This window comes from Dipodomys merriami, unplaced genomic scaffold (assembly GCF_024711535.1).
Source record: "Dipodomys merriami isolate MVZ:Mamm:240054 unplaced genomic scaffold, mDipMer1.0.p SCAF_1, whole genome shotgun sequence".
Classification (NCBI taxonomy): Eukaryota; Metazoa; Chordata; class Mammalia; order Rodentia; family Heteromyidae; genus Dipodomys; species Dipodomys merriami.
Window position 1 is genome coordinate 54829872 of NW_027202270.1, and position 23212 is coordinate 54853083.

Sequence of the window (23212 nt, forward strand, 5' to 3'; positions counted from 1 at the left end):
TCTTGACCACTTAAAACTAATAAAAACAGTGATGGTGAGTTAAAAGTGATCGGATATTGATCCCCTGGCTTTGTGTATGGTGCTGTACCACTGAACTACACTCCTAGTCCCAATAAGTAAAACTGGATTAAGAGCTTAGTAGCTACCGCTCTGCTCTACATGCTTTGCGTAACATCTTTCAGTTTTTCCAGCATTCTAAATGAGAAATGAAAATAAGGAAATAACACCAAAATAATTTGCAAATGGCTGAGTGGGGATTTGAAACCAAACAAGTTGACAGTAGAGCCTGTGAACTTCGGAGAAAACCAAACTAAACAAAAAAAGATGAAATCATTTATTATGGAAAATTTCAAATGACATAGAATAATCCTCTGTACTTCTTGGTTCAGCATTTTCTTTTAGCTACAGATGCCAATGGTGGCTCTCTGCTAGTGGTGGTGAAGAGAGCCTGTAGTGGTCACCCACCCTTCTAGTGAGCTTCAACTGGCATCCCAGTAAGCAGCTTCTAAATAAAACTTGATGGGAAACTACTGGGGTACTTTTCTAGCTAATTGTATTGACACCTCAGCTGACAGGTTCCTAGCCCAAGTTTTTCTTGTTTTTTTCCTGTCTTTTATGCCAGCCTTGATCTGTCATACCTCATTGAGCCTCTCTACCATCCACCAAGCCGTAATCATATCCTCTCCAATGAAACCTGAAGCTCAGCCTTTGAGTGAGTTGGAGTTGGAGGAAAGAGGCCATTTTCCAAGATGGTCTTTATTTTGGTACTCTATCTCAGCCCTATAGAAAACCAGCTGTTTTCTGTTTCTACTATTCCTGTATTTTTTAAGAAGAGATTTCTTCATCTTTGTTAGCAATTGACCTTTTATTGCTGGTTTTTCCCTTTTCTTTTTTCCTCCCACTTGCTTGCTTGCTTGCTTGCTTGCTTTTCTTTTCTTCCTTTCTTTTTTTTTGACAAGGTCTCACTGTGTAGCGCAAACTGGTCCGGAATTTATGATCCTCCTTCCTCAGTCTTATGATTACTGAGATTACAGGATTATACCACCACACCCTTACTAGTTATTAACGTTTTCTTATTTACTTCCTTCAAACTACATCTCTTCTGTTGTAGAAGGATAACAGCTGTGAAGTTAGTGTATAAACACACATGGTAAATTCATACAAATATTCTCATCATTCCAAACTTGGGATTCTTTTCTGCACTTTCTTCCAGGGCAGCCCCAACATCTTTCAGTTTTATAAATGAAGTCCACGATTAAGTCCAGGTTTCATTTATCCACATGGAGCCATCTCTGGCTATCTATCTTAATTAACATTTATAAATTAAATCACTCACTTCAGTGAATCTGGTCTGCTTTTATTTATAGTTTATTCTTGAGTGAGAGGCCTTGTTTTATTTTGCTTAAGCCTTGGCATCACTGAAAACATTTTAAAAACAAAGACAATAGAAGTATATAGAGAGTTTAGGGACTGGGAAAGAGAAACAGACTGTTGGTGGATATTAGCAGAGGGGATTGGGCTCATTCTTCACTTCAATGAAGATGGAACATTGAAACATGTTGAAATTGTTTGGGAAAGGGAGAAGGGAAGGAGAAAGAGTACAAAGGGGTGAAATTAGATTATATTGAAATGAAATACCTCTCCCCCCATAACTAATTATAAGCTAATAAGAAAAAATGAGTTCTATCTTCTGTACTTTTTCACACCCTGATTTCAGTGCCAGAAGACAGTGGAAAGGTTGTGACTATCCGTTGTCTGGGCAGTAGAATCAAAGTCAGCAGGAAGCTTCTGTTACACCACAACAAGAATAGCAAGATATGGGTTAGCCACTGATTACAAATGGCATTGTTCTAAACTTTGAATAACTTGCCTCGTAGGTTTCAGTTTTTAATCCGAAGAAATTATTTTATCAAAGTTTTGTGGGCTCAGTGGTGTAGAGCCTTTGCTGCCTAATGTGCATGGAGCTCTGGATTTGATCACCAGCAGCATGAGGAAAAAAAGCAAGGATTTCTTTCTTTTCACTGAGCATATCTCATAGAGATACTTCCTTCAGATCTGTTTTCTTCTCAGTAGAAAATTGTTATTTTCCAGGATGTAGTACACTTATCTGAGTGCTTGGGGGAGGAGGTTTACTGGTACCCATCATAAAAGCAACCATAGTACTGTACTTAGGTCCCAAAACAAACATTTTCTTTCTCCTTTAAAATACCACTGACCACTGAGCAAACATGATAAAAGACTTAGGCTGTTTCCTCCCAGGGACACAGGTTTCAGGGTCTGATTCCACCTGTTGCTCTTAACTGCTCTCAGTTCTCTTGTTTCAAAGCATTCCCATTAGTGGAGGTAACAGGGGCCTGTCTCTGAGCTGTGCCAGCTTCTCTCCATGCCAGACACTGAATGAAGAAATAGCACCTGTTCTTGATTCTCATGCTACTTTAAAGCAAATCTCACGTATCTTGTTTGTATTTCTAAAAGCTGAGTGTCTATGCTTCTAAACTTGGTACTATCCTACCTCCTGGAAATAGTGCTAAAATCTAAAGTCTAAACTCTTAAATGTCTTGTGCTCCCAAAAATTCAAAGTATGTCAGGAAGAATAAATATGAAAGAACCCCTATCTTTAATACTAATGAATAAGCTACATTAGCATTCCTAATCAGAACTCATGCTGTTAAAATAAAAACTGTTGGGCTGGGAAGGTGGCTCAGTGGTAGAGCGCTAGCCTTGCATGCTTGAGGCCCTGGGTTCGATTCCTCAGCACCACATAAGCAAAAACGAAAAAAGCCGGAAGTGGCGCTGTGACTCAAGTGGTAGAGCGCTAGCCTTGAGCTGAAGAGCTGAGGGACAGTGCCCAGGCCCAGAGTTCAGGCCCCACGACCGGACCAAAAAAAAAAAAAATTAAATAAAATAAAAACTGTTATCAGGAGCATGTGTTAAACTTACAAAGGCCTCGCCTTAATAGAGGTATTCTGAGATCACACACTAGTGTCTATAGTGTCTACAGTGAAAGTAACACAATGAGACATTGGCTATTAGGAGAAAGTTTGATCTTAGAATTCAGACATAGGGGGGTGAGGGGAGGATGGGAAGGGATGGGAAGGGGAAAGAGGAGGAGGCTATAATGCTTGATAAGAAATGTACTCATTATCTTGCCCATGTAATTGTAACCCCTCTATACAGTATTTTCACAATTAAAAAAAGAATTCAGAGACAATTTAATTTTAAATATGATTTGGTATCATCCTAATCACTGTAGCCTAATGTATGGTCTGGCATGAATTGGAGGTGATGAGTTGTTTAGAAAGTAAAATGGATATGGAAGACAATGGAACTGAGAAAACAATCCTATACTTTTTTACTCAGAATTTTTCAGTTTAAAATGTTTAAAAATTCTTTGTTAGGGGCTCAGTGGTAGAGTGCTTGCCTTGCATGCATGGCGCCGTGGGTTCAATTCCTCAGCACCACATAAGCAGAAAAAGCTGGAAGTGGCGCTATGGCTTATGTGGTAGAGCACTAGTCTTGAGCTGAAGAGCTCAGGGACAGCGCCCAGGACCTGAGTTCAGGCTCCACAACCAGAAAAAAAATTCTTTGTTAGCTCTCATACATAGTTTGAAAAAGAAAGTTCTTTAGCTAATTTTGATATCCTTCCCAGAAGATGGAGCCCTTCACTGAGGAATCCTCATTGGAAGATTCCCTGATATAGTCTGCATCTATATTTAGGAAAAGCATAGATGTTTTAAAAAATTAAGTTGAAATTTTGCCCATTTTGTTTTGATGTTATTTTTTTTATGTGTTTCAACGTCTATATTGGGTTTTAAAACTAAGATGTAATGTTTACTAGGCAAGCATCCTATCTCTTTAGCTATGCTTCCAGTCCTTTTGCGCGGTGTGTGTGTGTGTGTGTGTGTGTGTGTGTGTGTGTGTGTGTGTGTGTGTGTGTGTGTGTGTGTGTGTGTGTGTGTGTGTGTGTGTGTGTGTGTGTGTGTGTGTGTGTGTGTGTGTGTGTGTGTGTGTGTGTGTGTGTGTGTGTGTGTGTGTGTGTGTGTGTGTGTGTGTGTGTGTTTTCTAGGGCTCAAACACAGGCCTTAGGTATTATCCCCGGGCTTTTATGCTCAAAGCTAGTTTTCTACTACTTAAGCCTCAACTCCACTTCTGGCTTTTTGATGATTAATTGGAAATAAGAGTCTCTTGAACTTTCTTGCCTGGTCTGGCTTTGAACCATGACTCTTAGAACTCAGCTTCCTAAATTGCAAATATTACAGGCTTTAGCCATCAGCATCTGGTTTGTTCTAATTACTTCTGATATAAGATCTTACTTTTCTCCTAGATTGTCATGGCCCATGACCCTTCATTTACACTTCTTACTATAGCTGTGATGGTAGGCACATGCCACTCTACCTAGCTTTTTTTTTTTTAATCTCAATGAGTGTCTCATGAATGTTTTTGACTGGGCTGGCCTACAATCAGGATCTTTCCAGTCTCAGTCTCCTGCTCTTCTGGGATAACAGTCACATGTCATCACACCCCAGTTATTGTTTGTGATAGTATTTCACAAACTTTTTACTTGGGCTGAGCCTGAACTGTACTCCTCCCATTCTTAACTTCATAAATATCTGGGATTACAAGTATAAACTACCAGGCCCAGTTCATATAATCTTTTTGTTGTTGTTGGTTGTGGGGCTTGAACTCAGGGCCTGGGTGCTGTTCCTGGTTCTTCAGCTCAAGGCTAGTGCTTTACCATTTGAGCCATAGTGCCCCTTCCGGCCTTTTCTGTTTATGTGGTACTGAGGCATTGAACCTAGGGCCTCATGCATGAGAGGCAAGCACTCTACTGCTGAGCCACCTTCCCAGCCCCATATAATCAATTTTGAAAAAGAATAAAACAATGTAGGCTGAATGAGTTCAATATTTGCTGCTATATAAAGTATGTTTTCCATGCAACCAAAGAAGCCTATCAAAAGTAAGTATGATTGTTTATAGGCAAAAATAGCATATGTAAGGGAGTAAGAAATGTTAAAGCTGCTATGGAAAATAGTATGGTAATTCTCAAAAAATAGAAAATACAATTATGTTATGATTCAGCAATCCCACTGTGGAAATGTATCCCAGAAAATTTAAATTTGTGACTCAAAGAGACATCTTCACATGATCATTATTACAGCACATAAAAACGTATGATTCTGTTTCTATGAGATACTTAGAATAGTTACAATTTGATGTGGAAGTGGAATGGCGGTAGCAGGGGTTGGATTTGGGGGAGGAAACAGATGCGAGTTAGAGTTTAATGTGTATAGTTTCAGTTTTACAAAGAAAAGAGTTCTGAAATTATGTTCTCATGACTGCAAAATATTCTATATGCATGTAATACTAACAAACTTGCACATTTAAAATATCCAGTTAAGACTGCAAATTTTGTGTGTATTTACCACAGAAAAAATTTGGAGGGAAATCTAGTCTCTCTAGTTCTTTCCCACTTGACTTTTCTTTCTCTCTTTATTAAGAACTATATGATTGGAGCTCTTCCAGTTCACCCTTATCATTCTTCTATGGTTCACTATGGTCCAACTGGTCTGGTTGACTTTCTGTTTTTGAGCATGCCCCCAATGGCATTATCTTCTCAGCTTATGGCTTTCTTCTGCTATTTCTCTTCTATTGAAATGTGATTAGTGCTCACCCTCCGTTAGGTCTCTGCTCAGAAATGTCACCTTCCTCAAACCAGCCCCACTCGCTAGATTTTATTATTTAGTTCTCTGGTTTATATGTGGTATTTGCCATTCAACACATTTTATTTACATCACTGTTCACTTCCTTTTTCTAGAAGAGTGGGAATTTTTGTTGTTTTGTTTTGTTTTTACTATTTCTCATACCTTGCATCCCCAGAAACTTGGGTTTGTTTTGTTATTGAAGGAAGAAAGTATATAGTGAGATTAAAGTTCAAGGAGAGGCCTCTGAGAAGCTTTTGGAGATTAGATGCAAGGAAATTAATAAGCTTTTCTTTGATCATTTTTATAAACCTAAGAAAATCCTTTTTTAAAATGTTTTAAGTGAGAAGAAAGAGACATGCTATCTAATTATGTGTAAATCTCTAGTCTCTTTTTTCCTCCTCCTCTTCCCCTCCCCTCCCCCCTTTTCTCCCACCTCCCTCCACCTTCCCCTCCACTCCCCTTTCCTCCCTTCCCCTCTTCCTCTGACTTTGGAAGTGAAACTGATGATGATATCCAAACCCACTTTCACACACACACACACACACACACACACCAGCTTTTTTTCTAATATTGATGCCTGCTTCTTCATTATCTTAGAGAACCTTTGCACACGATTAACATATGCTTTCCTGAAACCACATGTGGCAGAATCACAGTGCTGATGAACCCATGTGCCTTGTTCAGAAATGGGACATAGGAGTTCTCTATTGTTCACAAAAATCTACTCACCCTAAAGCTTAAGAATCAGCACATCTTCTGTATACAGTATTTTCACGATAAAAAACTCATATATATGTTAAAAAAAAAAAGAATCAGCACATCTTGTCCCATTCCATGGGTGTTTGAGACCCATTTCCCATGCTATATTTAAATACAAATTATACACAAATTTCTTGGGCATTGAAATTGTTTTTCTCTATGAAATCACTATAGCTTCCTGATACTTTCATTTTCTTTCTAAGCCCTCCTAAACCAAAATAATAACTTCAGTTTTGATTCCTTATGATTTTCATAGTCTTGGTGAGTTCACAAAAATACAATGCAAGTAATGAGAGTTTTTTGCCAAATAAATGCTAGGCTTATTATTAATGTTTTCCCTTTAATCTCTACTTTATGGTCTGTAGTTGCAATTTCACATTACTTTAAGTTTGTTTCTCATCCCTCTGAGGGTAGAGCTAGATGCTGGAAAGACAGTGACTATTAGGGTATGCCTGTAGAAGAGGTATTAGGATAGTTAGCTGGGAGGAATTAATAGAGTCATTAAATACAAAATAACAGTAAGTTACTCTCCTCATTCATATGAATTTTATTTCAATATGTAGAAGCATTAAAAAAAGAGTATAGATTTGTAGTCTGTAAGTATGGCTTTGAATTTTCTTCCTATTGGAGAGATGAATTACTGTTTTCCCCAAAATCCTCGTAGTTACGAAAGACTGTATTTCAGTGAAGATCAGACTTTTGTTGTCTTTTTTTTTTTTTTTTTTGGTATCTTTTGCTTCACCTGTCAGCAAATGCCATTTAGATGGTCCCAAATACCTATAGATTAATTGTATTAATCTTGTTGTGTTACCATGTGAGTATTTCTCTTTTTCAGTATTCTTAGAGTTCTTGCTTTTCTATTGTTATATAGCTGTTTAATGCATGATCTTTCTTTGTATTTATTTTTTACTATTGTCTATCTTGAAATACCGAACTTCCTTTTTTAGTAACCTACTATCCCTTTCTTTCAGCTTTGGATTGTTTTTATCACAATAGTCTTCAATTTTCCAGACATAAATCTCATCTATTGTATTTTTGTTTCTCTCTGTGAAATATTAAAAATCAAATATGATGCTAACTAAAACAGCCCCATATGACTGTTATTAACTGTTTTAACTTCCCTATAGCACTTATTACTATATGCAAATACTTGCTTATATAATGAGCATCTGTTACTCCTCTTCTAATTAGAATGGAAGTTTCTTGAAAGCAAGGTCAGCCCTTTATACATAGTTAAATCCAAGTATCTAAAAAGCCAAATATCTAAAAAGATACCTTTTTAGACAGGTATCTTGATCATAGGTGATTATTCACTATAGGTGACTATTCACTATTCACAGAAAGAAGACAAAGCTAAATATATTTATTTAACATTTTTATTATAATTGTAATGGTTATTTGGGGAACTGTTCTTAATGTCATACATTTTGAAGCATAACATATATATATATATATATATATATATATATATACTATATTGATAGTTTCAATATTCTACATATCACAGAGCTTACAGGTTTTTTTTTGTTTTTTTTGTTTTTTGTTGTCGTGGGGCTTGAACTCTGGGCTTGGGTGCTGCCCTGCTCTTTAGCTCAAGGTGAGCGCTCTACTGCTTGAGCCACAGGGCCACTTCCGGTTTCCGAGTGCTTTATTGGAGATAAGGGTTTCACGGACTTAACTGCCCAGGCTGGCTTTGAACCTCGATCCTCAGATCTCAGCCTCCTGAGTAGCTAGGATTACAGGCATGAGCCACTGGCGCCCGGCTAGAGCTTGCAGTTGTTATTACTGAATTCCAAGTTAATTTGATCAGCTTGTTAAATACCATTACAATATTGGACTTTTTCCTGAAATAATATTTTAGTGTTAGAAATACCACCTGAATATTAAAAGAGCATATCTTTTACTGAAACTAGAAGTTTTTAAATAATGTCTTATCAAATATTATCTCTTTATCCAGAAACCAAGGAAGAAAGCTATGGAAAGTTCTAGCAACACTGATAGTGATTCAGGCACATCTTCAGATACCTCAAGTGAAGGTATTAGTAGCAGTGATTCAGATGATCTAGAAGAAGATGAAGAGGAGGAGGATCAAAGTATTGAAGAAAGTGAAGAGGATGATTCTGATTCAGAGAATGAAGCACAACATAAAAGTAACAACCAGGTATTCTTTATTTCATGGATAGAAGTCAGAGAATTACAAGATCATCTTAATTCTCAAGATCTGAGGTTTTAGTTAATCACATTGAGTTCTTACTTTGGTTCATAATAGAACAGAAGATGGAGAACCTTTTTCCTGCTTTGAATTTTTTAAAATTATTATTATAATGGTGATGTACCGCGGGATTACAGTTACATAAGTCAAGTAAAGAGTACATTTCTTTGTGAACAGTGGCACTCCTTACCTCTCTCTCTCCCAGTTTTTCCCTCCCATCCCTACCTACAATTTCTAAAGTTCATTTTCAAAGTAGTATCCAGTGAGTAATATTGCTAAATTTGTTTACTCTTTGCCTCTCGGTTTCTATGCTGATGGAGAACCATATATTTTTAGTGAGCTTTATATTTCATCTGTCTTAAGTCATGAGAAATGCTTTTTTTTCTTTTTTTTGGGGGGGGGTCCGGTCGTGGGGCCTGAACTCTGGGCCTGGGCACTGTCCCTCAGCTCTTCAACTCAAGGCTAGCGCTCTACCACTTGAGCCACAGCACCACTTCCAGCTTTTTTTTCTTTTTGCTTATGTGGTGCTGAGGAATCAAACCCAGGGCTTCATGCATGCAAGGCAAGCGCTCTACCACTGAGCCACCTTCCCAGCCCATGAGGAATGCTTTTTAAAGTAACTTTTCACATTTCACTACTTGATGATCTTGATAGATGTTAAGAAGTTAAGATCTTATATCTTATTTCCAGGTGCTATTACATGGTGTTTCAGACCCAAAAGCAGATGGACAGAAAGCAACTGAAAAAGCCCAGGAAAAAAGAACACACCAGCCATTACCTCTAGTGTCTGAATCCCAGACTCACTCATCATTCCAATCCCAGCAGAAGCAGCCTCAGGTTTTGTCACAGCAGCTTCCATTTATTTTCCAAAGCTCTCAGGCAAAGGAGGAATCTGTGAACAAACACACCAGTGTAATACAGTCTACGGGATTGGTGTCTAATGTGAAACCTTTATCTTTGGTAAACCAAGCCAAAAAGGAAATTTACAGGAAACTCATAGTTCCTTCTCCTGATGTACATAAAGCAGGGAATAAAAATACCTCTGAAGAAACTAATTCTTTGACCAGTGAATTGCGATCCAAACGGGTGAGTTTAAAAAAATTTCTTTTTCTAGAAAAAATCAGAGTGGAACTTGATATGTAGCTTAGTGGTAGCATATACTTACCATGGGTTCAATTCCTAGCACCAATGGGATAATTAATTTTTATATACTTTTAGGGTGACAGCCCCACCTATATCAAAAAGGACAATATGTACAGTTTAAAAGATTTTAGCCCTAGGATAAAGTGTGGTGGACATAAATATGGGAGAAGATATTGTTTAGAATTTTAGTGATGAAGGAATCTGATGCCAGTGGCCCACATCGGTAATCCTAGCTTCTCGGGAGGCTGTTCTAAAGGTCTGTGGTTTGAAACCTGCCTATGCAGAAAAAAACCTGTAAGAATTAAGATAAGCTTGTACAACAACCAGAAAACATCAGGTTGGAGGCATGGTTTCTAGTGGTAGAACACCAGCAGAGCAAGCAAGTAGAACAATTGCAAAGTCCTGAGTTCAAACACTCGCACTAGAGGTTGGGAGGAAAACTCTGATTTTCTTTGCTTTACCTCCTACATATTTAGAAGTAAAATGCACTGCTTGTTAAAAAAGAGAGTAGCCAGGCCCTGGTGGTTCATGCCTGTAATCCTAGCTACTCAGGAAGCTGAGATCTGAGGATCGCGGTTCAAAGCCAGCCCGGGCAAGAAAGTCCATGAGACTCTTATCTCCAATAAACCACCAGAAAACCAGAAGTGGCACAGTGGCTCAAGTGGTAGGGCACTTGCCGTGGCAGGAAGTTCCCAAGACTCTTATCTACAGTTAACTAGAAAAAAATAGAATGAAGGCCTGGCTCCAGTGAAGTAGTAATATAAAGCCAAGCAAGCATGAGATCCTCAGTTCAAAGGCTAGTACCATCAAAATTAATTAATTAATTATAAAAAGGAAAGAAAGGAAGGAAGGAAGGAAAAAATTCCTCTGAAAATGTAGTTCCAAATATTTAATGTGTTAGGAAACACAACTTCGCTTGTGTTGACTTAAAATACCTTCATAATTCTAATTCATGTCTGGGGAGTGTGGCTCAAGCAGTAAAGCACTTGCCTAGTAAGCACGAGGCCCTGAGTTCAAATCACAGTACCACAAAACAAAAATAGTAATTCTGACTCAGTTTATACATTATATAAATTATACTAAGTAATAACTTTTCTGGCTTTATTTTTACAAAGAGCAAAATATAATTTGTTTCTAATTTCAAGATGTAAATTTATGGCACAACCTAATCTTTCTCAGGAAATTTGTTATTTTTCTCTACTGCTTACATTATCAAATGATACTGTATTAAAGGCTTTTGAAAATAAGCCCCATAGAATGGTGAGCCACCACTTGCACTAGCTTACTTTTTTATTGTTGTTGTAGTGTTTTTGTTTTGTTTTGTTTTAGGGATTGAACCCAGGTACCTTGTGCCTGTTAGGCAAGTACTCTGTCATTGAGTATCACCCAAGCTACTACATCTTAAGTCTCTACTTCAAAGAAATATTTTTTGAGTACATTCCAAGAGCAGTTTTTTTAAGTACTGTTTGGGAAGGCTATAAATGATAGTGTTTCTGCTCTAAGAAATTCGTTTTAAAATGTAAATTTATCTCCTTAGAGACTAAAGGCATTCATATATAAGGAGTATGGCATACAATAAGAAGGTAATGGAGCTCAGAGGACAGAGGCAAAGAGAGCTTTGGGGTTCATCTTAATAAATAAGCAGTATTTTATCAGTTACAAATTTAGAAGATGTCTGTATTTCATATAGACAAAATAGTTTCAGCAAAATGCAGAAGCAGTGAAAATATGAGATGCCCTAGCTTTGACAAACAGACCAAGTCACCTGGAAAGGTATGATAGTGCCTAACAATAGAGTAAGGTGTATAGTGAATAGTAAGGTGTATAATTTATATAGTTTCACTGCTCTACGATGCTAATATAATAATAAGGTTTAATCATACATAGAACTGACATTGGTATACCACATATTGTTAGTAGATTAGGTAAACTTATGGCATTGTTTAGATTTGAACAATATATGTATCATATATAGACTTTAGTATTACTCATGATTGAACTCAGGACTTCTTACTGGTGGGTGCTCTAATACTGAAGCATGCCTCTAGCCCTCTGGCATCTTTTGCAATAGAGTCCTCCTTCCTTCTTGAGTGAATGGGCACCTATATTTACTTCCCATGAAGCCAGGATGACAGGTGCATGCCACTATGTCAAGCTATTGGTTAAGAAGATGTCTTGCAAACTTTTTTGCCTAGGCTGGCCTTCAACTGTGATCTTCTCTATCTCAAACTCTGAAGAAGCTAGAATTACAGTCATGAGCCACTGGTGCCTGGCAAATTAGAGCAATGTTTTAATGAAAGGAACAGAAGCCATGATAAGAGACCGACATGATTAAAAAAAAGAAGAAAGCAAACAAAACCTGGAAGATACTCTTAGAGTTTCAGATATAGATTATTTTTAGAGTGCGAAAAATAGTATATAGGGGAGGTCTATACATTTTGAATGGGACAAATTAGTTCTATCTTCTAGTCAGCTTCAACAGTCAACCAGTCACTGCTGTCATTCCTTTTACAGACCTTGTGTATCATGATTTAAATCTGAATGTGAGCAGCTGTTTTTGGTTTTGAAAACACATAAAAGCAATCTTTATTTTATGCCACATTTCGTTTTGTTCTTTAAACTTATGTTTCAACAGGAACAATATAAGCAGACATTTCCGTCACAGTTAAAGAAACAGGAGTCATCTAAGAGCCTGAAGAAGGTTATTGCAGCTTTGTCAAACCCAAAAGCAACCTCTAGCTCACCAGCACATCCAAAACAAACACTAGAAAACAACCACCCTACTCCATTCTTGACAAATGCACTTTTAGGTAACCACCAACCAAATGGAGTTATTCAAAGTGTCATTCAAGAAGCTCCTCTAGCACTTACTACCAAATCTAAAGTTCAGAGTAAACTTAATGAAAACATTGCTACTGCAAGCAACACCCCCTTTTCTTCACCTGTGAATCTGAGTACAAGTGGAAGAAGAACACCTGGCAATCAGACCCCTGTAATGCCCTCTGCCTCTCCTGTACTCCATAGTCAAGGGAAGGAGAAAGCAACGAGCAATAACACAAACACATTAAAAACACAACATCACTCTCATCCTGCAAAGTCTTTGGTGGAACAATTTAGAGGAACAGATTCAGACATTCCTAGCAGTAAAGATTCTGAAGATTCAAATGAGGATGAAGAGGAAGATGATGAAGAAGATGAGGAAGATGATGAAGATGATGAATCTGATGACAGCCCATCAGGTTATTTTTCATTTTAAATTTTAAAGCATGTCTCTAAATGTTATTTGGGCTAAACATCTCAAAGACTTTAATCCACAGATTTAGAATGATTGTCATTCATTGTTTCACATAACTATTTACATTTCTGTAATACTAAAAAATGGTATAATGGTAATGGATATTGAAATTTTAAGTTGATTCTTAGTTTATTCATCTGTATTAAATAGTTTAGAAGTGAGTATAATGATGTATGAGTTAAATACTTTTATCAACTTATGTAAGCTTCATTTCATTCGAGACCCACGTATTCCCCCACAAACACCTTATCCATCTCTTTTGGTACTTGTTCAAACGTGTCAGCACACAATGTTAACCTTAGTCACTGGTTTAAAATCAGTGTTAAACCAAAGTTATCTTTGGTCTTGATCATTCAAAAAGTACCCAAAAATTTGATACATCAGTAACATAGAATTTATAAGCAACACAGTGGGTTATAGATTAATTTTACTTTCTGGATTTTTTTGAGGTAGAATTGTTTTGACATAAAATACAGGATAGCTTAAATTTTAAATATGGGCAAATACAAAGTTTGTGAATCTGTTGCTCATCAGCTACAAATTTCCATTTTTTCATGTAAATAGGAAAATTTGGTCAATTATATAATTTACAATTGAAAATAAACTAGTACTCAGAGTAATAATTCTGAGCATTATGCGTGATAGGTACTGAGATTCAGCATTCATAGCTTTTAAAAATTAACTTTTATATTGAATCTCCTTATACGAAGGTGGTACCACACTATAGCAGTGCTGTCCTATACATCTAAAGTTAATCACGTCATACAGCTGGCATATCTAGCCAGGAGTGAGTGCATTCAACATATATATATATATATATATATATATATATATATATATATATATATATATATATATGTATACATGTGACAATCTAAAATCATTAAAAACTTATTCTGTTGTACCATAATTATTTCTGTAATAAGTGTGTGTGTGTGTGTGTGTGTGTGTGTGTGTGTGTGCTTATGTGTGTGTTCTATGTGTCTATGTGAAGTCTGAGAGGATTGAATGAAGTCTTGTGCCTAAATAAAACAATTATGAGGGAGAGGGAGGAAACCAAAACAAACCAAAAATTTCCTCTAGAAAAATTGTTTTATTTCTGATCCCAAATATGAAAGGCTAGGGGTAATTCTTAGTATTCTTCACAGGCCATATGATTCTAGAGAGAGGATTACAGTCTCTCTTTTAACTTAGTTTTCTTAGTTTAACAATAAACTTCAACCAGGTACTGGTGGCTCATGCCTGTAATCCTAGCTACTCAGGAGGCTGGGAGCCAGCCGAGTCAGGAAAATCCATGAGACTCTTATCTCCAGTTAACCACTAGAAAACGGAAAGTGATGCTGTGGCTCAAGTAGTAGAGCGCTAGCCTTGAGCTCAGGGACAACACCCACGCCCAGAGTTCAAGCCCCACAACCAGCAACAACAACAACGACAAAAGAAATTTTATTTGCTAAGTTAAAAGTGATTTTGAAGTCATTAAGCAAAGTTTCCTTAAATCATGTTAATGAAGTCATGTGAAAAATGTTTTATGACTAAAAATTGAGCAAAACTATTCATTTTTAAAGAATCTTAAGGGATTATATAGCATGAAGACAATGAACTGAAATAATTTATGATGTCATCTGTTTAGATTCACAATAGTAAATATTGATTCTAAACTATTTAACTTAAACAAAATCAAAATTAATGGTTATAGTCTATTTATAATAATAAAATACTTCCTTACTTCCAGAATCAGATAGTAATTCAGAATCAGATACAGAAGGATCAGAAGAAGGAGATGATGATGATAAAGACCAAGATGAGTCAGATAGTGATACTGAAGGAGAAAAATCATCAATGAAACTGAATCAAACAACTTCCTCTGCCAAAAGCCCTTCTGTTAGTCTCCCAGCTCACTCCACACCTCGAAACCTCCACATAGGAAAAACTCCAGGCTCTGCCCCTGCTGCCTTATGTTCTGAATCTCAGTCACCCCCGGCTTTTCTTGGCACATCTTCCTCCACACTTACTTCCAGTCCACATTCAGGTACCTACAGTTTTTATTAATGTAAAGTAGAAGTCAGTCTACATCAAGACTACAGTGTTCTAGAAATGATCTCATTGGAATCAACCTGGGTTGAAGGCTGCCTAAGAAAAGTCATTATGAATTTTCAAAGGACACAACCCATTTCCCCATCTTGTCAAAAATTTCTTCTGTGCTTTTGATTTCAAATATTTAGTTGGTAACAGTACTTCATCTTGAATTCTTTTTTTTATGTTCAGTTCATGCTTTTAATGAATAGAATTGACAAAGGTTTCTTTGTGCTTTATAAAAAGATCACTTGGGCTGTTAAATATCTACCTAACAGATAGTCAGTATATTTCTATTAGTAACATTCTTGTTCCATTGCTAACGGGCTGTGTCTTTTTTATTTTACTTTTTTAAACTTATAGAGGTATATATTAAAAGTTTTTTTTAACATTCTAAAACTCTTCCCTTTCTCAATCAGTAACTAAAAATAAAATAATGTATATAGTAAAAATTTTATGATTTATTCTTCTGGCAATTTATAGATTTGGTTTAATTTACCACAACTAGTTGTATCCTTCTAAGTTAAGATTAATTTGTTTGTACTTGTGAAAATTACTTTCTTCTATGAAAAAAATTACAAATAATTATAAGCCTATTTCTTTGTGATTTTGAGTTTGTGTTTATGGCTCAAGTATATAAGTTCAAACTCCATTAACTGCCAAAAAAAAAAGATTTAGCAGTCTTTTTAACTGTGAATGTATTTATGTACAAAGAAATTAAACTGTCTTAAAATGTATAAATTAAACTGTCTTTAAATGTATGAGCTAGAGATTGAAATTTTTTTCTTCTGAAATCCATATATTTTTAATTAAAACAACTGTAAATAGGTTTTCTAAACTCGCTACCACCCCCCCTTTCTTGTTAGCAATTTCATTCATAACAAAATGAGGGGAAAGCTACATATTCTACTTTACATTGTATTTCCTTTAGGTGGGAAGACTAGTGATTTTGTCATTTAGACCAAAAGAAAACAGAATCCTCTGCCTTATACAGCATTTTGTAGAAAACACCTAAAAACAATATATTTCAGAAATAATGCCAATAACCCATATCCTTAAAATAAATTTTTAAAGGAAAGTTTCTAAACTATGAGATAGTCAATATAACCTGTCAAATTAACTAGTTCAATTTTCTTAAAGGCACTTCCAAAAGAAGAAGAGTAACAGATGAACGTGAACTTCGTATTCCTTTGGAATATGGGTATGCTAAATAAGTTTATTTTTTTTACTCCGTATATTTATGCATGTCTGCTTAATTTCTCATTCTCTATTATTAATAAAATAAGCCAATGTACTACAGAATATTATTTACCGCAGTAATGCCAGAACAAAGGGCAAAGTAGTTGATTTATCAGAAAACTGAAATTAAACCTAAAATGTGAGGAGTTGTGGCTGACCTGGGAAGGGCTCAGGTAGCCTAGGGGTTTAGAACAGAAAAGTAACTAAGAGCAAGTTATATGGCAAACAGAATTAACAGACAGAAGAAGATGCTTTGGTTAGAACTGAGGGACTCACTCAAAGATGGATTAAATGGTTTAGTTGGAACTAATAACTTTCAGCCTGGATGTACTTGATGTTCAAATGGAAGAGAGCTTTAAGAACTTTTCTCACTTAAAACTTTACACATGAACTTCATGTTCATGACATTACTAAAATGTTTTAAATATTCAAAGTAATTCATTGTAATTTCAAAAAAGCTTAATAGAGATTTTTGTTCATAAGTTAATTGATTTTGTAGATGAATTAGCTAAAACTGTCATTTTAGAAGTGAATATATTTAGGTTATATGATTAGAACTTTGTTTTTTGTGTTATATGAAGAACCTGTGTACTGTATTTTATTCTAAATTCAAACAACTTGAAATTATATCATAACCCTCCTTTCTATTATATGTAGCTGGCAGAGAGAGACAAGAGTAAGAAACTTTGGTGGGCGCCTTCAAGGAGAAGTAGCATATTATGCTCCATGTGGAAAGAAACTTAGGCAGTACCCTGATGTAATAAAGGTACATACTTTTCACCAACTATTATACGTTAGAGCCTATCAAGTTTCTTCATATAAAGAAATAGTGCACTTCTTTCTCAGATAAAGTTTCTTGATGCAAAACGTTCTGTCTGTGGGTCTAATGTACTTAAACTAAATTGATCTCCTGTAAATCCATAACTACTTTATAGGCTATGCAAAACATTAGTGAAGCTAATTAGTGAAGCTAGATTTACATCAAAGCTGGGTTGTAATTATTAAAACCTGAAGTGGAAAAATATGTGATTTTTTCAGTATCTCATCAGAAATGGAATAATGGATATCTCAAGGGACAATTTCAGCTTCAGTCCAAAAATAAGAGTGGGTGACTTCTATGAAGCCAGAGATGGACCACAGGTATCCACTTTTTAAAAAGTATAGTCTTTGAACCAAAAAATAGTACCATAACCTAAATGAAGTAAATTTCATTCCAAACTACAGTAATGCTGTTCCTTAGTTAATTTGTTATATATATATATATATATATATATATATATATATATATATATATATATATAAAATTTACCATGTTTTAGTAACAAGGAGCTTGGACATAATAGATATTTTTCTATTTAAGTAATTTTTCTTACTAATTCAATCAGTAATCTTACCATTTGTACAGGTATAAAAATATCAACAAGTTAATATGAAATATAGGAAAAAACATTAGTTCCCTGGAAAGTAAAACTTTTTTTTAATAGGAAAACAGTGTTACTGTAAAATCACTCCAAAAGATGATAAATATGCTTCAGTGTTTTTTGGAAGGATCTTGTCCTTCCAAAAATATGATATATTTTCATAAGTTTTGTAATTTGGGAACTGGAGATCTTTCAAATTCAATGAGTGAAATTTCTGGGGTTTGCAGGATTTGTTTTTCTTTTACTATATTTTTGGTACTAGAGTTTGAACTGTTAGAGCCTCATGATTCATAGGTAAGTGCTCTACCAACCTGAGCCAGGCTCCCACCCCTTTTGCTTTTAAATTATTCTTTCAGATAGAGTCTCATGCTTTTACCAGGCTAGACTCAAATTGTAATGAACCTGTATACATGTCTTAAGTATGTGCCACTCTACCTAGCTTGTTTCTGAAATGGGGCTTACTGACTTTTGCCTGAGGATACCTCAAACTGTGATCCTCTCCACTCTGCCTACCTAGTAGTTAAAATTACAGTTACACACCACCACACCCAGCACAACAGCTCCTTTTTGAGTTTGAGTTAAGTATACAATCTCACCAATTAGTGCAAAGAACCTTCCAAGAAGACCTCATTTCCTTTATGTTCTCTTTAATGTTTTCCTTTAGCACCTTACTGCATTCATCTGTAAAAGCTTACTGTTCCTTTGCCTTTATCAGTCCATTTAAGGAGTTTCTGGCTTACAGAGCTATGCAATCTAGATTCTTGTTAATTCATGAAATACTTTTGTGACTCCAAGTAAAAACAAAACAATGCCCATAACTATATTTCTACCTCATGGTATTATGGCAAAGATAAAATGAGAGTATATGTACAAAACATCTATAAAGTGCTTAAGTAGCTGAAGTTGATCATTGCTCTGACTGAACTTTTGTCCCTTTTGGCTTATAAGACAGACTGGCAGCTAATACTTTTCTAGGTAAATAGTCAGGATTTTCCATCCCATCTGACCCTCAAACTTTATAATGGTAAGAAGTAGAAAAATGTCTACCAACCCTAGAAAAGGTTTATTTTTGAGAGCTCTAACAATTAAAGGAATTTTAATATACTTGAGCTCAGGGTTTTGACAAAGTGTTCTTTCATCTAGACCATATTTTCTATCATTGTCCTTTGTAAGGACTATTATGCCTAGAAACTTTTTCTTTGTGTAGCTCTAAAAATGCCACCACCTGAGGTTTTTCTTTGTAGGGGTGCTTTATGGCTTTTTTCTATTTCTTTTTTTTGGGGGGTGGGCCCGGTCGTGGGGCCTGAACTCTGGGCCTGGGCGCTGTCCCTCAGCTCTTCAGCTCAAGGCTAGCGCTCTACCACTTGAGCCACAGCGCCACTTCCAGCTTTTTTCTTTTTTGCTTATGTGGTGCTGAAGAATCGAACCCAGGGCCTCATGCATGCAAGGCAAGCGCTCTACCACTGAGCCACCTTCCCAGCCCCTCTATTTCTTTTTTAAGTTTACATTTTAGACCAAACTTGTCACTAGTTTCTTAGAACTTTAATGAAGTTTAGTGTTACTTCACATATATATATATATATATATATATATATATATATATATATATATATATACACACACATACTGTATCCATTCTTCAGACCGAAAACATATTAGAAGAGGATATTTTTTAAATTCCTATTTTTAATCTTTGGAACATGTTATCAGCTTCTTACTTATGCACCAAGAATCATTATATCCTTAAATTCAAGAGATTTTATTCTGAGAGAGAAGCTAATTGCTATTTAATACATAAAGAATTTTTAGTTTGGTGTTAATGATAATTAGACTTAATCTATAAACCTCATTAAACAAGCAGATTGTTCTTTTGACATTCATTCTCTTTTTATTAAACATAATCAATGTTTTTCAAATGTATATAATCTTGCTAAAATCAATTCCAATCAAGAAAGCGAATGACTAAAGCCATGATATGATAGGCTGCCAATATTTCAGCAGAGTATAAGGGGAAAACATTAGCAATTATGAGAAAAACTTAGTAAGCTGTGTTCAGTTTAGCATACTTTTAGAGAACATAAAGGTAAGTAATTTCATGCTTTAATTCATAAATTCATATATATTGTTTTATTTATGTCTAAAAGTATATATTAGAAATCTTATAGTTATGTAATAATTTTTATTAAAATTTGCAAAGATTGTATATTTTTCTATTTTACTATGATGTGAATTCTATCAGCCTAAATATTGAAGGTATAAAATAAAGTATGGCACAAAGGCAGTATTTATAGTATTTATACCAAAAATAACCTTTAATCTATTTATTATTAGTTTTGTTATTTCTCTCCACAAATATGCTAAGTGATTTGTAAATCAGCCATCATCATTCTCTACTATGTTTACATATCAAGCACTTTTTACCATCTTCTATAAAACCATTCATTTAAGGATAATACACTGTGTGAGATGAAAGTTGAGTTGGATAGGCATTGATAAATATAAAACAGGTTTTTGTTTCCTGTGACACTAACATTATTACATTTTTTGAAATATAGGAGGGTTTCACAGTAAATCATTAATGATAAAGATTACTTTGAAATGTATAGCTATCTATCATAGGATATATTTTTGTGAATTATAAAAATGATTTGAAGATAAATATTCCATTAATTTCACATTTTTAGCCAGTAAGTTCAGATGCATTTATTGAATGGCTACTCAACTCAGTTCTGAAAAGCAAGAAGATATACTTAAGAAATAAGTTAAAATTGACTCAAAGTATTGTCTTCTCTTTTTACCTCACATGTAATTTTAAGGATTCTTTTCAGTGACATAATGCAGTAAGCAAAGTAAAATATCTGTAGATCTTTGAAAACCCCTTTTTTCAGTCACTTAATCAATACATACTTATAACAAAATAGTTTACATCCCACAAATAAAATTCCTACAAATAACATTTCCCAAATGGCATTTTTGCATTAAAGAAATTGTGAGCATACCTCTCACTGGAGAAGTTGAAAGTCCAAATCTAAGGAAAAGCCAGTGTTCATATGGAAACTGAATAGTATTAAAAAATAGAATTTATGATCACTGGTTTAAAGAAGTTTGTAATCTAGTAAAGTTAATACTAGGAATGATGAGGCCCACCTATAATTAGGTTTGTTAATAAAAAGTAAGAGAAGTCTTCATAGAAACTTAGGCAATACACAAACACTGGTATAATTGTGATACTAGTAATTTTAAATTAAGAACAAAAGATTGGCAATCAACAACCAGAGTTCTAATTCAACTCTGCTGTTAACTGTCACACCTAGTGCAACATAGCTGGGGGCACATATGGACACTGAGAACATGAAAGATCAGTACCAGAAGTCTAAAAATCTGGAAACTTGTGTCAGTGATTTACCAGGTAGGTTATTTGTGACTAGGCAAGATCTGTGCTGGGAGGCCAACTATACAAGCCCCAGTGTGGTGCTAAAAAACTATTGAAAGTCATGAGTCTTAGGGGACATCCTACTGTGAGTGACTTAGAAAGCTTAATAAGCAGTGTGGAAATAATTGTGTCAAACCACCCCCTTTCTGGACTATTTTAATTAGATGACAGCAGAGAAAATTTTTCTTCTTCTCTTCATATCTTTAAAAGTACTATTCAAGGACTCAAGCTCAACATTTCTCTGAACAACCTACACTTCTTTCTTTCTCTGTTAAACTCCTTACTTTGTCAGTTTAAAAAAAGTGCTATTCAGAATAGTATATGGTATTAATAAACTATTTGATAAGGTAGGCTAAGAATCTGTGAAATTATTAAATTGTATATATCAAGATTTACTACTTGCTTCTTAAAGCATTAAGTAAATTAAAATGGAAATAATACTACGAAATATCATGAAATAGGTATAAGGAAGCCCAACAAAATTGTTCCTTCTCAAATTTATTTTAATCACACTTTAAAGTCCAGCATGTCAAATTCTTTTTTTTTGGTTTTAAAAAAAATTGTCAGAGTGATGTACAGAGGAGTTACAGTTACCTAAGTCAGATGAATATATTTCTTTTTGAACAATGTCACCTCTTTTCTCGTTTTTCTCCCAATATTTCCCCTCCTGACTCCCCCTCCCCTGCAAGTTGTATAGTTCATTTTCAATATATTGTTTCATGAATATCACTGCTGCATTTGTTCACCCTTTGTCCTACTATTTCGTTGCTCTCCCCTTACCCTCTGCAAAACAGATAAATTTATATACAAGCCAAAAAGTACAGGAAAAAGCCACAAAAGGGGGAAAAATGTAAAATAACAAACAGACCTCTTGTTTTATTTCTTGGAGTTCATTTTAGTAAACATCATTTTATATGATCATATGCATATAACTATTGAGGCCTTGGGATCTTCTAAGAATATCTTCCTTTGGTCTCACTGTATGAATGTTGAGAATAATCTTTAATTTATCATGTCCAAGGGTAATTTTGTCTTTTAAAATCCATTATGTTTAGTTGTAGGTTAATAGGCATGCTCTAATTACTACAAATGAGGGAAACCATGCAACCTATGTTTCTTTGGGTTTAGCTTACTTCGCTTAATGTAATTTTTTCCCAAGCCTTTCCATTTCATATGAATGGGGCAATATCATTCTTTCTGATGGAAGTATAGAATTTCATTGGCTATAAATACCCCATTTTCTTGATTCAGTCATACACTGAGGGGCATCTGGGTTGGTTCCATATTTTGGCTATGGTAAAGAAACCTGCAATGAGTATGGTTGTGCTTGTGGCTTTAGTGTGGCCTGGTTTGTAGTCAGTTAGATAAATGCTCAGGAGTAGTATTACTGTCTCATAGGGAAACCCTATTGTTTAGTTGTTTTGAGGAACCTCCATACAGCTTTCCGATGTGTTTGAGCTAGTTTATATTCCACCAACAGTGTATGTAGTAGCATTCTTTTTTGGTCACAACCCACTAGCATGTGCTATTGTTAGTTTTCTTCATAATAGCCATTATGACTGGGGTGAAGTGGAACTTCAATGTTGTTTTGATTTAGCATATGAAATTCTGCAGAAAAATTTTATATTTTTGGCTCCAACCCTAGGATTTCTAAGCAGGATAATTCAGCATTTGGTAGTACTTAGAAAACTGAAGCCTATTTAATTCTCTAACCTGAAAACAAAATGTATATGTTACACATTTTTTAATATCCATTCTTTTTTTTTGGTCGGTCATGGGGCCTGAACTCTGGGCCTGGGCACTGCCTCTCAGCTCTTCAGCTCAAGGCTAGTGCTCTACTACTTGAGCCATAGCACCACTTCCAGCTTTTTCTGCTTATGTGGTACTGAGGAATCGAACCCAGGGCCTCATGCATACAAGGCAAGCATTCTCCCA

At 35.3% G+C, this 23212-nt stretch overlaps 1 protein-coding gene and 1 long non-coding RNA gene across 16 annotated transcripts in view; one reads left to right on the forward strand and one right to left on the reverse strand.

Moving 5' to 3' along the window:
• Baz2b (bromodomain adjacent to zinc finger domain 2B) overlaps positions 1 to 23212 on the forward strand; it is a 145537-nt gene that overhangs the window by 58841 nt on the left and 63484 nt on the right. For 10 of the 15 annotated variants that reach the window (XM_070022431.1, XM_070022421.1, XM_070022456.1 and 7 more), the window contains 7 exons: positions 8419 to 8622; positions 9364 to 9759; positions 12452 to 13055; positions 14844 to 15140; positions 16325 to 16385; positions 17081 to 17189; positions 17462 to 17563. In XM_070022431.1, the coding sequence (XP_069878532.1) occupies positions 8419 to 8622; positions 9364 to 9759; positions 12452 to 13055; positions 14844 to 15140; positions 16325 to 16385; positions 17081 to 17189; positions 17462 to 17563 (1773 nt within the window). The remainder of the gene's footprint in view (positions 1 to 8418; positions 8623 to 9363; positions 9760 to 12451; positions 13056 to 14843; positions 15141 to 16324; positions 16386 to 17080; positions 17190 to 17461; positions 17564 to 23212) is intronic. The other 5 variants (XM_070022449.1, XM_070022463.1, XM_070022509.1 and 2 more) reach the window with 1 other exon arrangement.
• LOC138827107 (uncharacterized) overlaps positions 1 to 23212 on the reverse strand; it is a 46151-nt gene that overhangs the window by 19570 nt on the left and 3369 nt on the right. The window contains exon 2 of the long non-coding RNA XR_011371968.1: positions 9452 to 9565. This is a non-coding gene — a long non-coding RNA (uncharacterized lncRNA). The remainder of the gene's footprint in view (positions 1 to 9451; positions 9566 to 23212) is intronic.